This window comes from Ochotona curzoniae, unplaced genomic scaffold (assembly GCF_017591425.1).
Source record: "Ochotona curzoniae isolate NIBS_2020 unplaced genomic scaffold, NIBS_Ocur_1.0 contig_1014, whole genome shotgun sequence".
NCBI classification, from domain to species: Eukaryota; Metazoa; Chordata; class Mammalia; order Lagomorpha; family Ochotonidae; genus Ochotona; species Ochotona curzoniae.
The window spans coordinates 45030404-45047748 of NW_024464920.1; the positions used below are offsets into that span (position 1 = coordinate 45030404).

At 48.8% G+C, this 17345-nt stretch overlaps 1 protein-coding gene across 2 annotated transcripts in view; it reads left to right on the top strand.

Annotated features, from left to right (window-relative positions):
• Positions 1-430: 430 nt before the first annotated feature.
• Positions 431-17345, top strand: part of HMGXB4 (HMG-box containing 4) — a 30350-nt gene continuing 13435 nt past the window's right edge. The window contains exons 1-5 of one of the 2 annotated variants that reach the window (XM_040985180.1): positions 431-1745; positions 4271-4369; positions 4976-5124; positions 5356-5434; positions 6208-7163. In XM_040985180.1, the coding sequence (XP_040841114.1) occupies positions 4339-4369; positions 4976-5124; positions 5356-5434; positions 6208-7163 (1215 nt within the window). In that variant the 5' untranslated portion in view covers positions 431-1745; positions 4271-4338. Of the gene's footprint in view, positions 1746-4270; positions 4370-4975; positions 5125-5355; positions 5435-5541; positions 5657-6207; positions 7164-17345 lie in introns of those variants that run through there. The other variant, XM_040985187.1, reaches the window with a different exon arrangement.

Consider the following 17345-nt stretch of genomic DNA (forward strand, 5'->3'; position numbering starts at 1 on the left):
GCACGGAGCCCCCACGAGGCCGGGCTGGGCTCCCACCCTGAGGCAACAGCGGCCCCGCCCTGTCGCCGCCCGCCGCCCTGGGCCCGCGACACTGCCGCGGGGGCGCCCCGGGCCCGGCGAGGCCTAGCCCGAGGGCCGAGCCGGTGACTGGAGTGAGCGGCCGCGGCCGCCTTGGGGAAGGAGCCGGAGCGGGGCCGGAGGAGGAAGGCGGGCGGGGAGCTGTTCAAACGGGGAAGGCGGGAAAGCTGCGGGGCCGGGAGGGGGCCTGCGGGCCGGGGCCGCCCCTCCTCCTGCGCGGGCCGTCTCCGCCCTCGGGGGCGCCGGGAGGCCGGCGGGGACGCGGGCACCGGGCGGGCCGGGGCGGGCGGCGGCTGGGGGGATGCCGGCCGCCGTGGGGGTCCGTGGGGCTGTCAGGTGCCAGGTTCCCCGGAGCCGGCTCCTGGGCTGGCTTCTCCTCTTCGCACAGCTCCGTGGAACTAGCTGTTGCTGCGAACCTGCTGGCTCCCATTGGTTTGCTGTGGGGACCACAAAATAAAAAGAGAGAGAGAGAAAGCAGTGGTCCCGGGGCGGCAGTTGGGATACATAACCTGGGATGGTGTGTATTCTTTGCGTGCTTCCACTTCGATCGCGCCTTCCTAGGAGGCAGTCTCCTATCTCCACCGGCCCATTTTCCCTCCACAACTACTTGTAGAGTCACTGTTTTTTATTTATTTTATTTTATTTTATTTTATTTTATTTTTGTCTCATGCAAAAGAAAAAATCTGCCTCCCTCCTTTCTGTTGGCTGAGTTGGTGGCTCACAGCAGAATAAGTTTTAAAAAAAAAAAAAACTGAATCAAAAATAAAGCCTGTTGATCGAGGCGGCTTGTCAGATTTTGTATCGCTGTTCTCTGAGGGATTTGTGTTGTCAGCCGATCTGTGCGGTGGTCGTGGTTCCGTCCCCATCGCAGGCTGCGGGCTCCCTGCAAGCTTCCCGAGCTGGCAGGGGCTGTGAGTGCTGCTTAGGTAGGTCCGTGGAGTGGCAGGAATTCGCCGTGCTTGGCCATGGGAGGAAGGCTCGTGGAGAATGACAAGACAGCACCTGCTCCTCTCCTAGGGGGAAGTCAACGAAGTGTCTACAAGTGGCAAGAGTGGAACGTGCGACCTCTGGTGATGTGGCAAGGTGACGGCGAGGGATGCTGTGTCCCCGGCTGCCGCCCGCCTGGCCCAGACTACATCTTAAGGCTTCGCCTGCAGCCTGTTTAGTGGCACTCCTGGATTCTCTCTCTCTTTTTTTTTTTTTTCCAAGATTCACTTCTAGTCCTGGCGTGAAGATTGCTAGAGAGACCCCGGGGGTGCATACCCCCTCCCAACTCACCTTCTGAAGCTTTTCCTGTGTTTAGGATTGGAATTTCCAAAGCAACATCAACACTGCATCTGATGCATTTCGTTTTTCTCCCAGTCACTTTGATCCTGCTCTGAGTGCCTGAGTGTGGCATCTGTGGACATACAAGTTCATATCCTCAAGACCAGTCCCATGAGAGCCGTTTAGTCATAAGCACATTTCACTAAAAATCATTTTTAAAAAACGTGGCTTATTCCATAAATGATATGAAAGAACGAACCTAAACCGTCATCCCTTAGCACACTGAGAAGAGCATCCCTATAAAATCCATCCCCTCCTTGGAGTTGCCAAATCGACATTTATAATGGTGGAATTCAGGAGGATGAATTTTCATAACCTGTTTGACATGTGCCAACAAAAATGTAATTGTGACCTGTCTTCTAATGTGGGAATCAAGCCTAGTGTTTTTCCTTTTCACTAATCCTTGCAGTGTGTGGCCAAACCCTGAACGCTAAATTGGTCATGGGTAGTACTCGAGACCTGGAAGGAGGGAACAGCAAGGGTTTATCCCATCCAATGTCAGTGTTGCCTGAACTTGACCTTCCTGCCCCGCTCTTGCATGAGACTTCCTTCTCTGGTACCGTCTTTCTTCTCTCGAGTCAACACCCAAAACAGACCTCTGAGCTGCAGTGTGACCCTGGTTTCAAGGAACCTGGAAATGCAGGGCCCACCAGTCAGCCAGGCCTTGAGGGAGGGAGTCCACCACGTTGGGCTTTTCAAGCTCTCAGCTGCCCCAACTCTTGGGACTTCTTGTCAGTCCCCATTCATTTTCCCCAAAGGTTACTAATTTATAAAATGTTCCTTGGGGTTGTTAAGAAACTTGAAATAGCAGGCCTAATTCTGGTACACAATGCTAGTTGTGTGGGCCCCTGCCTGCTTTTCCAAGATAGTCAATGAGACCGTGGGAGCCTTTCTGTATTCAGTGAGTCAGTGGCTTTTCTCGTACTGTCTTCCGAGGCACCTCCTATTGTTGTTACATTGCCCAGCTGTGGTGTATGTTAGCGTTGGCTTTCCCAAAGGGAAGGCTTGCTTAGAGATCTCAGGGTCGGCCTCTGAGCTCATTCACAGCCGAATTTTGTTATTGACGCTAGATTGATGGCTTTGTTTATGACATTGCCTAATGGAGAACTTTTTGCCTTTGTATCCAACATTCCTTGCCAGAATTCATTTGGCACGCAAAGTGTTTAATTTAAGGCCTCAAGTATAGCTCTTGTCATCATCAAACTGGAAAACTGATGTGATGCATCTGATTTTCTAATAAACTCAGGATTAGAGTGCCGCAGGGGGGATATGCAGTTCTCAGATGACAAGTGTGACGCCCTAGGACCTTTCCTCTCCCGAGCCTTCACCCCTTTTGGAGTCAGAACAACTGGGATGGGAAGGAAAGAATAGTTTGCACTGGACGTAGAGCGCCAGCTGCGTCCTGGGCCTGTCTCCTTGTGTCTTATGTGAGGCCTGGACTTGCAGTCCCTTCGTTTCCTAGGAAAAGAATCGAAGGGTAGGTAGTCCTGCAGTTTATCTATGGAACAGTCTAGTTAATTCCGTTTCTTTGCTTCACTCCAGCTCTTCTTACCTTGAGCAAATCTGTTACTCATTTCACTTCCCAGAGAGGTGAAGAAATGCCTTTTTATGTCCCTGTTGGTGATCTTACTCACAGGTCATTCAGCACTCCATTTTGGCTTTTGACTTTGTTCTCCTGCGCATCGTGCTTTACCTGGCTTCTGTAAGGAATTGTTCTCCCTCCGCCCTACTTTTTTTTTTTTGTTTAATGTAATCATTATATAAAAGTTTGTTTTGCTAACTGGATTCATTTTTTACGTGATGTGCTACAGTATCATCCACAGCTCTCCGAGAGGAGTTGAAATGGCCTTCAATATTTCTAACTCCCATTATGAAAATAAAAGCAAGTTAAAATTTAAACAGATGACCAAAGAAGATCAGCTGTTAAGCGTTTGACCAACTGGAGAGCGTTTTACGATTTCCTGCAGACTTTTCTCTGCAGAACCTGTGACAGTGCTTCTCGGGAAAGGCCCTGAAGAGCCCACCTTTCTGTGCAGTGTGTGGCAATGCCACCTGCCAATCACGATGGGCGCCCCAGAGTCCAGCATAGTACTGGGCACATCCACTGTAACTTGTAATTCATGAAAAAGCTTACTAATCATGTCAGTGTCAGCAGGAGTGAGCAGACGAGGCTTGTCCCTATTTTCATCTGGCCTCTAAGAAGGACTTGTTAGTGTCCAGCTGCCCTATAGCCAACCAATGTAAAAAGTATTCCTACTTTTGCAATGTATGGGTTTGAGCAAATTCATATAGCCCAGTACAGTGCATAGAAAAAGCGAGAAAAGACTGTGGTGCTCTACAGAGCTGTAATATCCATATCCTACTGCCGTCTTCACTGCTTAAACTGCACTGCAATAGATTGTATCATTTGGCCAGCCCAGTGGGCAGGACTTTGTAGTCTTCCAAGTGTCTTGAGTAATCTCTTTTTCTGCATCTTGCTTTATCTGTGCATTTTGTAACCAGGATTAAACCTTTCCCTCTGGCTTAACGTCGGTTTTTACCTGTCTCGGTGTTACAGTCCTGTTGGCAGTTCAGAAATTCTCAGCCATTTTGGAAGTCTTTTTTTTTTTTTTTAAATATGGAAAGTATTTCATATACGTCCCCAAGAGACCGCTTTAATTCATGAATCAAATCTAATTAAGCCCAGCATACTTCCTGCGGTTTTGATCCCAGTATATTTAAAGAGAACGTGAGGAGGTGACAAGACACTCCTTGGTTTCTTGCTGCCCTTGCAGCCAGCCTTTGGAGCGCTGCACGTTTCCGTCTGGAAGGTTGCTTCCCACGGTGATGTCGCATTACAGGAAGGTTCTCCTTCTTTGTTCCTCAGGCCTGGTCCTGTAGACGGGAAGGCGCCTGGACACAGTGGCACATTCTCAAAGGCCCTGCAGGACCGCCATGGCTTATGATGACTCCCTGAAGAAAGAAGGTATGGCCCCTTAATCTGAGAAGCATTCCAGAGGGGGTGTCCTCGCCAGTCCCTGCAGCCTCCCACGCGATGGTCCAGAGCACGCTTAGGACACCCAGCCTCCACGTCGTCTCCAGACCGGGTCCATGGAGACGAAACCCAAGTCAGGGATTCCAGCACCCGAGTCGGAAGTAGGAGTCTCTTAGTCCACCGGGGTGAGCCCCTGCAGCACTCGTGGTCCTTGCCAGCTCCAGTGTGCAGGAGTCTGGGATAGGAATCACACACTGGACCCCCACAGAGCAGCACAGCACATTAATCCTTACGCTTTCCAGCCTTACCTCTGCACTTCTGTCCACCTGCTACATCGCGACTAAGAATCCAGGCCCGAGGGCTACACACTGGGCCTTTGCATAGCATGGAAGTGGTGGTGTTCAGGTTTGGTTCTTGTGTTTGCAGCCAGGTCATCAAGAAATGTCCTGTGCCCTGAGCCTAGCTCTGCATCCCAGTGGATTTTGTGCCACATTGTGATTTGGAAATAGAGGGACCATTGCATTACAAGCACGGTGATTTGATCACTACTTACTTGACTTTCTCATCTCCTTTCCCCAATGAACCTGTGCCTCTCAGATTGCTTTGACGGGGACCACAGCTTTGAGGACATCGGACTCGCAGCCGGCCGAAGCCAACGAGAAAAGAAACGGTCTTACAAAGACTTTTTGAGGGAAGAGGAAGAAATCGCTGCTCAGGTCAGGAATTCTTCCAAGAAGAAACTAAAGGTAGGTTCTAAACAGTTGAGTTAGGGATGCTTTAAACCACTTCTTACCGTATTTCCTAACATTTGGAGAAGAAAGTGTTTACTTAAAACATTAGAAAAGAATGAAAGTTCTCATCTGTTCATTCCTGTACTGTTTCTTCCCAAAGTCTGTGATCATCAAAGCGCCGAGCAGTCCAAGCTGTGTTAGCCTCATCGTGTTAACAACTGGTCAGCTCTTCCTCCTTACTTGCAGGACAGTGAACTTTACTTCCTGGGGACGGACACGCACAAGAAGAAGAGGAAGCACTCCTCTGATGACTACTACTATGGAGGTGAGGCTGGGGAGGGGCAGCAGGTGGGATGAGCACATCTCTGCTTCTTGGAGTCGGGGTAGGGGCAAGGGATCCAGATGTTGCTGACTCAGTGGCCTATTTAACAGGACAGTGGTTCTTGTTCTGAGTGCCGATAAACCAGTGTGAAGGAGGAGAGAGGTGGAGGGCTGGTATTTTGGAGGATTCAGCATAGAAGAACAGTCTGCATTTGTGATACACCAGGTACCAGGTCCCTTCTCCCCTCAATCATCCACTTATCTGTGCCCGTTGTTATCTAGCATCCCTTTGGTCATTTGTAGTCCTTGGACCCTCTGGTCTGCACCTGTGGGCCACGTCTCAACCAGTGTATATCCACTCACAAAACCACTTTTCTTAGCTATGGTATGAACATAGCTGACAAGACTAACCTTTTACCAGAGTGGGTCTGTCCTGCACACAGAAACGGATAATCTGTTCTGTCTGTACTCTAAGCTGTGACTACTCTTAATCCCACAGCTATAGTCCTTTCTTCTGGCTGTGCGCTCATTGATTGCTCGTGAAGACTCAGTGAAAAGAAGCAACTTTAGTGGCAAGAACTGTCTCCAGGGTCAGAGGCAGACTCCACCAAGCCGAGAAGCCCATGGGCATCATCTCTGAATGTTAGCAGTCAGTGAAAGGCCCTCCCCACAAACCGTTAGCCTCCTTGTGTGTTAGCTGGCTATTCTGGTGAGAGAGGACACATGTTAGAAGTTGCTTCCTGTCGCATTGACAGCACCTCTCTTCATTATTTCCAGACATTCCGTCTTTGGAATCGTCACAGAAGAAAAAGAAGAAGTCCAGCCCGCAGTCGGCTGACACCGCCATGGACCTGCTGAAAGCCATCACTTCCCCGCTGGCGGCAGGTGCCAAACCCCCCAGGAAGCCGGGGGAGAAGTCTTCCAGCTCTTCCAGTCATTCAGAGAGCAAAAAGGAGCACCACAGGAAGAAACTCAGTGGAAGCAGTGGGGAGCTCCCTCTGGAAGATGGGGGCTGCCACAAACCCAAAAAGATGAAGCCCCTCTATGTGAACACAGAGACACTCACCCTTCGCGAGCCCGATGGCTTAAAGATGAAACTCATTCTCTCACCAAAGGAAAAAGGGAGCGGCTCAGTTGACGAGGAGTCTTTTCAGTACCCCTCTCAACAAGCGACTGTGAAAAAACCCTCCAAGAAGTCCGCTCGGGACGAGCAAGGTGCTTTGCTCCTGGGACACGACCTGCAGAGCTTTTTGAAAACAGCCCGGAAGAAGCACAGGTCCTCCTCAGACCCACACTCCTCTCCCGGCCCTGAGGGCTGCGGGCCTGACGCCGCCCAGTGCCCAGAATCCCACAGTGCTAACCTTGACCTTTCAGGGCTCGAACCTATCCTAGTAGAATCCGAGTCGTCCTCTGGTGGGGAGCTGGAGGCCGGGGAGTTGGTAATAGATGATTCTTACCGGGAAATCAAGAAGAAGAAGAAGTCGAAGAAGAGCAAAAAGAAGAAGGACAAGGAGAAGCACAAAGAGAGGCGGCACTCCAAATCCAAGAGGAGCTCGGGCCTCGTGGCCCCAGCCGGGGGAGACGTGCCTGCCGCACCTGGCCCTCCTCCCAGCACCCCGGGCCCTGGCGCCGCTGCCACTCCCCCTCCACTGCCTGGCCTCCACACGGACGGGCACAGTGAGAAAAAAAAGAAAAAAGAAGAGAAGGAAAGAGAGAGAGAGAGAGGTGAAAAGGTAAATGTTCTTCCGAGCGTGCTGGGGGGGGGCCGAAGGGGACTGTGTGCTGGATGGTGCAGGCCTGGGGCTTCGGCCGTGGGAAGGTAACAGCATCTGGGGGAACTCTTTCAGGTGATAGAGAGCATGAGTTACCACCAGGAGTACAGGAACAGGAGCACTCCCTGTTAGTGATTGTCGCGTTGTGCCAAGCGTGTGACCCATTCCAACCGGTCCTTGGGCTTTGTCAAAGAAGGACCAGTGTCCAGTCTGTTTCCCTTCCCTCCTCGCCCCTGAGGCAGCTAACAGTGTGAAAAGTATTCTCCAAGTTCATTCTGAAAAAGAGATGCTCCGAGGTGGAGTGACTGAAAGCATGCTGGCTACTTTCCAGTACTCTTTTATTGCTGAATGTGTGTTCTTTCACCTTCTGAGTGCGGTGTGCCAGGTCGAGTGCTAACGGGTAATCCCAGAAGATGCAGAGATGAACAGGACGCAGCTGTTGGCATCGGGGAATTCTCTGTTCATTGAGATGGCAAGGAGAAATTGATCACTCTGCATTGCTTCTGACCTCACAACTCCAGAAGCTTTCTATTAGTTATTTGTTGGGTCTCATGACCGTGTTGTTTAGGTTTCCTTTAAAGCTTAGACTTTTTTGTCCATGTTATCAAAATGACATTTTTGTAGAGTTTTTTAGTTTTTTTTTTAACTGTAAAGTCAGATTTACAGAAAGAAGGAAAGACAGAAAGAAAGATCTTCCATCTGTTGGGTCACTCCCCCAAGTGGCTACAATGGCCAGAGCTGAGCTGATCCAAAGCCAAGAGCCAGGCGCTTCTTCTGGATCTTGCCCGTGGGTGCAGGGTCCCAAGGTGCTAAGCCACCTTCTACTGCTCTCCAAGGCCACAAGCAGGGAGTGGATGGGAAGTGGAGCAGCCAGGACATGAACCAGTGCCCATATGGAATGCCAGTAGTTACAAGGCAAGAATTTATCTACTAGGCAATCACATCAAGCCCTGTAGAAATTTTTTAACTCAGTAGAATCGTAGTTTTGCAACCTAAGAACAACCATTCTCTTTTGTTGATAGTTCTATAAAACAGAGTATTAGGTAGATCTGAAAGGAAGGTTACTAAGGAAAGAATCCAGTGCGTCATTGAACCCGGGCAAGGAAATCTTGATTCTGCCTGTGATGTGAAAGTTTTTTTCCCATTGCACAAGTTGCCTGAGGTAAGAATCAGTGTGAACACAAAGACTTGGCTACTTCAACACTAAGATTGTATTCATTTGGTTTTTTTTTTTTTTTGAGCATTGCTTCATGAGAATATATATTCTAAGATACTGTTTATCCTAAGAAGTTCTGTCGTGGTGATATGCATGAATGGCATAAATTCATGATACAGGGCTGACTGTGGAGGGGAGGGAAGACCGAGAATGTGTAGGAGGAGACAAGTTGTCGGTGGAAGAGAGCGCTTGGGAACAGAAGGGTGTCCAGGAAGCGGCAGAGGAAAGTCCTGAGCCCTGCCCGGTGTCTCCTGCTCCCTGGTGACCGTTGCTGCTCGGATGACACCAGAGTCTGAGGGACATCTTTCTGTTTCTTCCCTCATGTAATGAATCTTACCTGTTGAAGCCGGAATGACGTTAGGTACAACTCTGTTGGTGACAGTCCTCTCCAGCGTGTCTGATAGGTCCTTCTACCTTTGTTAGACACTGAGCTCCGTGGGACCAGGTCAATGTCCCTCTTTGCTCCCCACTGTGTCCCTAATGCTTAACCCACAGTCTGGCCTGTTGGAGATAAGTACTTGTTTGATGAGTGAGTATCAAAATCCAAGCCATGGGCGGGAATTCATGGTTGTGTGCATTTAGCCCTACCTCTCCCCTTTCAGCTCTGCCCCGTGTGATTCTGCTGTGTCTGTGCAGTGTCTGGGACGAGCTGCTTCCGGGCACGTTACCACCTTTGCTCATTTCTTGTAGTGGCCTTCCGCTTCTCATATGCTGTGCCTCCACTTTAGGACTGAGCCAAGTTCCACCTCTTCCTGATAGCCTAAACCCTCAGTCAGAATTACCTTCTAACTTCCCATAAGCCTTGCTCTCTCTTACTACACCTGTTTTCTCCCTTCGGTTAAAGCTAGCCTGTAGTGTTCTACCCTGTTCAAGACTAAGCTCTTTAGTCGTGTTGATGTTGCCTTCAACTTTTCGAGCTCATAGGAAGCAGGAGGAGTTAGAGAGCTCTTCCAGCTGTTAGTTCCCTCCCCAAGTGGTTTGAAAAGCCAGGATTGGGCCAGGCCAAATCCAGGAGTCGGGAATTCCCTCTGGCTCTCACCTGAGGGTGGCAGGGGCCAAGATACTTGGTCTATCATCTGATGCTTTCCAGGTACAGGATGCTAGATCTGAAATGGAATAGTTGGGACTCAAACCAGTGTCTATACGGAATGCTTGCGTCACAGGCTGGAGCTTAACCCACTGTGCCACACTGCCAGCCCCTACAGTCTTTTTTTTTTTTTTTAAACCTGACATGGGCATAAAAGTTTCCTATGCAGTTTTTGAGAAAACAGTCTTCCCTGGATTATTGCTTTGTTTAGTTTTTCAGTATTTAGCAGAGTCTACTTGGAGATAGCAAGGAACACTCCAAGTGTAATGCTGCCTGTCCCTGCAGTGAGCAGACTGGGGAGGCCACAGATGGAAGGGCGAAGTGGGAGCACAAGTGTAACAGGAGTAGCCACAGTGAGAAGGGACACTAGCTCTGCCCGTGAGGCGTGAGCTCCAGGGTGCCCAGCTAGCCATGTGGGTGGGGGCCTGGGCTGTGGAGCCAGACCGCCTCAGTCTGAATGCTGTCTCTGCCCCTCTACTCTGTGACTGATGTTGGAGAAACCATGCGGTGTCTCTGTCCTGCTCAGTTAAGGATGAGAACTGCTGCGAATGGGGTAGAATGTGGGCAGACATTGAGGGCATCCGGGTACCTAGGAGCTCCGGGGGCCACAGCCACTAGCAGGTGCCATGGGCCATTTTAAATATTAAACTTTCTAGGGAAACAGTAGGACTTGACACTTGACAGACATCTTGTGAGCCATTAGCTCAGTATAACTCCTACGTGCAGTGTATGATGTCGCATCCCTTTAGATACTGCCGCCATCTTTGCAAAGATGGATTATGATGAAAAAAGGAAGCTGGCATGGCGTGAAGACCCACGTGGTCTCTGCAGGGAAGCCAGGGTGTGTGGGAACTTTGTCTTTGCACAGTGCTAAATAAGTGTGTTAGCAAGCATTCAGTAATGTTGGTCGTTCGAGTCATCTCTGTGGGGATTTCCAGAGAACAATGGCAATACAAAAGCTAAAAATCAGTAGGAGAATTGGAACCGGGATTAAAGACCAGGTGTTCATGAGTACGTATATGTGGAGAAATAAGGAGGCTGAGCCCGGAGCAGTCTGGGAGAACACTTGTGCTGGGCACTAGAAAAGAGGGGTAGTTGTGTTGGCAGGGAAGAGTGTCCAGCAGACTGGCTGCAGGCAGTTGACAGGCCGTGGGGAGCGCTGGGGAGGAGAGACAAGCTGTGGAAGGGAACGCCACCGGGGTGCACTCTGAGGAATGCTGATGGACTCAGAGGAAAGTGATTGCTGAAAAATCGCCTTTTAGTGTTGTATCCTAGGGGTGGTTTTGTTTGTGTTTATTTGCTTGTCACCTTTCGTCCTGTTTTCTAAAGAGGAGTACAGACTCGTATGTAAATCTTGATGATTCCTGACTATTGCGCATCCCATTGGAGTGGATGCTTTTTGTTTACATTGGAAGACCAGGATATGGTTACATTTCAGGCATAACTTACTTTTGGTTTTATTCAATCAATGGAAGCCTATTCATTCATTCTTAGAATACCACCCTATGACGTTGCTATGTCGAGGCAAGCCTTTGTTACCTGTATGTTTCTGGAATGTGCACATTTTCTCTGAGTAACCTAACGTTGCGCCAGGTGGCCCAATGCTTGGCACATTCAGGTGTTGTTGACGTGATAAATTAAATGCTGTGATATAGTGAGACTTGTGATGGTATTATATAAGTTCTCCCTCTGGTAGAACTGAATCATAAGAATATGAGCAGCTTCCATCTATTGAATGCCTACTGGGTAACAGATGTTCTCAGGCATTCTGCATACATTGTGGTCGTGATTGATTGGACCAATTTGAAAGAGGGAGAAACTGGGAAGAGAAGAGCCAGAGTTTTAATATGTATCCTATGAACCCCACACGTAAGCCTGCGCCCTTGAGACATGGTTTCTTAATGCTATAATACCCCTTCGGCAAGGCAGCAAGTGGATTCTAAGTCAGAGAAAACCAGTACAGTACTTGCCTGCTGTCTTGAGCTCTGATGCTTAGGCGCCCAGTCCTGAAGCGAGCCTGGATGTTTCAGCCTTTGAAACAGGATTGTAAACCAAAGTTAGGAAGAAGGGATTTTTGTGAACTCTGTTTTTATTACACTCCCCCCAGAATTCAATAGGACTGCTTTGTAAAGAACATTGAAAAAGGGGCTTTTTAAAACATCTTGATTTTGTGATTTGTTCACGTACTTCATGAAGCATTTAAGAGGAGATTCTGGCTGTACAGTCGCATCCTAGGTCATTTATAGTAAGTGGAATCATTGCAAGTGGTTTGTTACTCATCAGTAATAAAGCTTTCAAAATATTAACAGTTTATTAAATTGAGGTACACTCCCTTTATTCCAAGTGTGATTCCCTGGCCATCCTATGTTTTCTTTCTTCTTCTTCTTATTTTTTTTAACGGAGTTTGAAATTAAGGAAAAGGGAGATGGTAGGTGTTAGACGTGCCGACCACCCAAAAAAGAAAATACCAGCCAAGTATAAACAGACCTGTATTATGCGAAGAGAAGTCCGTTCCTGGGCCTTTCCGTACAGTGGAGGAATGCACAGGAGAGGAGAGGCCCGCAAGTGGGAAAGACAAGCTGAGTAGCAGAGACAAAGGTTTATGCCCCTCTGACATGGGTGCTGGCATCACCCCTGCTTGGGTCCTGATAGGACAGGGAATGTTGGCCTTTGTCCATCATCGGCCCTTACATGGCCTTGGTTGCCTTCGGCGGGCCCAATCTCTGACTGAGATCACTGTGGTGTCCACCCACTTTCTGCAACTGTGGTAACCATCAGTAGGGTTTTTTTTTTTTTTAAGATATACTTATTCTTATTGGAAAATCAGATGAGATTTGTGGAGAGAAGGAGAGACAGAAAAAGATCTTCCATCTGTTGGTTCACTCCCCAAGTGGCTGCTATAGTCAGAGCTGAGCTGATCCGAAGCCAGGAGCTTCTTCTGGGTCTCCCACATGGGTACAGAGTCCCAACACCTTGGGCCATCCTCTACTGCTTTCTCAGGGCACAGGCAGGGAGCTGGATGGGAAGTGGAGCAGCCAGGGCATGAACTGGTGCCCATACAAGAATCTAGCACTTGAAGGTTAGGATTGAGCCATTGAGCCATTGCACCAGGCCCATTGTTTCCTGGCGTAGAAAAGTCTTAGAGTGGGATGACTGGAATTCCTGGAGATGTTTTGTGATTTCACCTGCATCCATTCTTTGTGTTTTTCTAACTGCTAATTTAGGAAAATGGCATGTGCCCTGAAAAATGTTTAACCCTTAGATTTAAAATCAGACCACGAGGTCCACCGTCCACAGGGTAGAGATGCATCCTCTACGATGGTCAGATTCCAGGATCAGCACATAAAGAAGATGGTAGGTAGAGCTTCTCCAGAAAGTTCTTAGAAAGACTCCTTGGCAAAGGCTGGCAGATACCCTGTCCAGCAGGAGGTCCATCCCAGCTGCTTCTTGCTTTCTCCTCAGACCATATGACCGGGAGCCATAACTTTGTTGAGGAATTACAGCTGCAATCATCAGAATCACACTTGAGTGAGTGAGTTGTCCACACAGAGAGACATACAGAAACTGCTTGGGGAAAGCAAGTTTAAATCTCATGCCCCACTCAGCGCAGTGTGTGGGTCCTTAGAATGAAAGGCAAGGGAGAGCACCCACGATACCTGAGTATCCAGTGTACTTGAACTGTGTGTGTGTGGTGCCATTCCAGTGTTTCTTGAGCCCAAGAAAGTGTTTGAAAAGAAGGGTCTGCATTAAAATGTCCTGGGATACAAAGCTGCTGCTAGATGAGTAAGGCCAGACCCCAGAGCTCACGGCTCCAACATCCTGAACAGGACTTCAGCTTTACCAAAAACGGAAACACTTTTAAAAAAGTGCCTTTTGGCATTTTCTTCCATGTAGGTCAGATAGTTTCATTCTTTCTCTACCACCATTTTTTTTTAAATTAAAAGCTTGTATTGGCTTTCAGAAAATACAGAGTAGAAAAGAACTCATGGTAATTTTTCATTGTAGCATGACAAATTGCCACAAACATAGCCATTTGAAACAGCATCCATTTGTTGTTTCATGGTTTTGTAAGGCTTCACTGGGTTCTCTACTCAGGGCCTAGGGTTCTAGTTTAATGTGGTTTCTCTTACATGTGAAATTAGGTAGGGGGTTTAAGGCTGTATTTATGCAGAAGCTTTAGATGCACAGCAAGCTTGAGAGGAACGTACAGAAGACATCCGCACAGCCTGGCGTCGTGCACGTGTAGCCTGTCCTACTTTGAACATTCACCACCAGAGTGTAGGGTTCTAAAACTGATGAACGCACACTGACGCAGTGGATCCTCACAGATCCTCAGTGGACCCGAGGGCTCACTGCTGGTGTGGAACATTCTGTGGGTTTGGGCAGTGTTCAGTGATCTGTATCTACCTGTCTACCATTTCAGTGTCAACTGCTCTAAAATCCTGCATCCACCTCTTTATCCTTCCCTTGGCTACCGCTGGTCATCTTTCTGCCTTTGCATAAGCGCTGTCTTCAGAATGGCAGTCACCGGGTGGAGTCACCCGTGCATTGCCTCTCAGGTTGGCTGCTTCCACCTAACAGGACGGAATCTAGTTCCCTCCATGTCTTCATAACTCTGTTTTTGGTGCTAAATAATATTTTATTGTCTGGATATACTACATTGTAGTTCTAGCAATTACAAATAAAACTGCCATGAAGACCCCTGTGTGGGTTGTTGTGTGGACCAAAGTTTCAGCTTCTTTGAGTAAATCCGAAGGCACACACCTGACACCTTGCATCTTCAGAACAGGCTTCATTTTCTGAGAAGCCACCAAGCTGTCTTCCAAAGCAGCTGTGCTGTTTTGCATCCTCACGGGCAGTGACCAGGCGTTCCTGCACCTGCGCGTCCTCACCAGGGCACAGTGCTGTCAGTGTTCTGGATCCGGGCCATTTTGTTGGGCGTGTGCTGGTATCTTAATGTTTCGATTTGCACTTCTCTGATGACACATGACATGTGGCATCTTTTCCACGCCTGTTTGCCGTCTGCATGTCCTCTATCAAGTGTCTCGTAAGCTCTTTGGTCCAGCTTTTATTTGGGTTGAAAGGCAGAATTATGAGAGAGAAAGGGAGAAGCAGAGAGATTTTCTATCATGTGGTTCACTACCCAAATGAATACGCCAGCTGGAGCCGGGCCAGGGAGAAGCCAGACGTTAGAAACTCCAAGTAGGCATTCCATGTGGGTGGCAAGGTTCAGACACTCAAGCCATCTCCTGCTGCTCTTTCCCAGGTGTGTAACTGGGGGCTGGATGGACAGTGAAGCCACCAGAACTTAAACTGTCACACATAGAGGCTGTGGGGTCCACAGACAGGGGCTTAACCTGCGGTGGCATAGCCCCAGCTCCAGAGGTTTTTAATGTTAATGAAGTCTAGTTGATGCTTTTATTCTGTAATGAACCATGCCTACGGTGTCATATCTGACAGGTGATCACTGGGGTGGGTGTTTGCCTGCCAGGAACGCAGTCACTGCAGTCCCAGAGCCCATTTCACAGTGCTGGGACTCCGGGGAAGCAGCAGTGATGGCGGCCAGGTACGAGGGCTGGGTTGAATGCCCAAGTCCCGGCTGCTGCAGGCCGATGAGAGGAAAGCACTGTCTCCGACCCTATCTCATGACCTCTTAGTCTCCCAGGTCATTTTTTAATCAAATTACCTAAATCATCTAGATTTTTATCCTGTATTGTCTTCTGGGAGTTTTTTCTTTTCTTTTTTCCTTTTTGCATTTTTTGCATTTTTTATTGGAAAGTCAGATTTACAAAGAAAAATAAGAAAGATCCTTCATCCAACAGTTCACTCCCCTAATAGCCACATAGCCATTGCTGAGCCAGTCTGAAGCCAGGAGCCACAAGCTTCCTTCTGGTCTCCCACGCAGGCACAGGTCGCAAGGCTTTGGAACTTCCTGATTTGCTAGGCCACAAGCAGGGAGCTAGAAGGGAAATGGAGCAGCTTAGATATGAACTGGCCCCCAAATGGGATCCCAATGCATTCAAGATGAGGATTTAGCCACTAGGCTACCACACCAGGCCTAGAAAGATCTTTCTCGGGCCCGGCACGGTGGCGCAAGTGGTTAAGGTTCTCTCCTTGCATGCCCGGGATCCCATATGGGCACCAGTTCTATCCTGGCAGCCCCGCTTCCCTTCCATCTCCCTGCCTGTGGCCCGGGAAAGCAGTCGAGGACAGCCCAAAGCTTTGGGACCCTGCACCCGCATGGGAGACCCGGAAGAGGCTCCTGGCTTCAGATCGGCATAGCATCGGGTCGTTGCACTCACTTGGGGAGTGAATCATCGGATGGAAGATCTTCCTCTCTGTCTCTCCTCTCTGTATATCCGCCTTTCCAATAAAAAAATAATAAAAATAAATCTTTAAAAAAAAATAGATCTTTCTCTCTTTATCTCCTTTTTTCTGTATATCTCCCTTTCCAATAAAAGTAAGATAAGCCTTTAAAAACAAAGGCTTGTGACTGGATTCACTGATTTGTTGTTTCAGCGTAGGGCGTCCAGTTGTTGGAGCATCATTTGTCCAGGACACTTACAGCTTGTCTCCCTTCCATTAGAAATGGGGATGTTAACATAGCTGTGTTTAGGGTCTCTGTTCCGTTCTGGTGATGTGTTCCTTTGCTAACAGCACACTGTCCTGGTTACCATAGGTTTGTGGGGAGTATAGAAGTAACGTACTATCTCTCCTCAACCTTGTAACCTCCTCAGTACCCTGGGTCTTTTGTGTTTCCAAAATAAACTTTACAATCTGTTGGTTGTTTCTAAAATATAGCATCATGAGTATCTTTTTTTTTTTAATTTTAAAGATGTTCTTTATGTGAAAGACTGAGTGACAGAGAGTGTAAAACCGATCTTCCATCAGCTGGTGGACTCCACAAATGACCTCTGTGGCCAGGGCTGGGCAGGTTCAAGACAGGAGCAAGGAGCTCCGTCCATCCTCCCACATGGGTGGCGGGGACCTAGATAGTAGGGCCGTCACGTGCTGCTTTGCTAGGTGCATTAGCAGGCAGGAGGATTGAATTAGCCCTCTGATGTGGGACTCTGGCAGCAGCTTGGCATGCTATGCCACAGCACCTACCCCAGTTCTTCCTCCCTGGCTAAGGGCAGGCCTGTTCTGGTATTTGGAGTAATTCAGCATTTGCACAGTCCCCTCTACCACGTGACATAGTCCTGAGCTTGATAACCTACCACAGCTACTAGGCTTGCCCACATTAAGGGCAGGGCACCCCACAGGGTGTGTTCCCAGGGAGCAGGAATCTTGGGACCATCTTGAATTTTGCCCACCAGAAAAATAGCATCATTAAATATCTGCTGAAGTGCAAAGCCCCATTGGATTAGTTCCCACCTTCCCATTAAGTGTTGTTTTCCAAGTTAAACTTAAATGAAATCTCCCAGGAGTGAGGCAGGGTTTTAGTGATGGGTGTGGTAAGAATTTAACCCAGCTCTGTTGCAGAGCAGAGGCCAGTCTCCTCGCTGCTGGCCCTTTGGCCAAGATCAAGTGTAAAGACCCATCCCTCTCCATCCTGCCACATGTGCCCCTCTTTCCAGTCTTGGTCTGCAGCCTCTGTCTTGGCTGTAGGCCGGCGTGGCCTCTGCCCCACTTGCTGTTACCTTCCTCCCTTTCTTGTATCTTCTCACTGGTCTGTTCGCTGCAGTCCTAAAGTGCAGGCCTGTCTCTCCCCGACGGGGCCTGGCTCTCTGATGCTGGACAGGCCCTGTGTGTGAACTCTGCCTGCCCCTCCAGCAGCATCTCTGATCTCTCTCCTCCTTCCTGTCCCTCTCCCTGGAGTGTTCTTCACCTCGCTTCATCT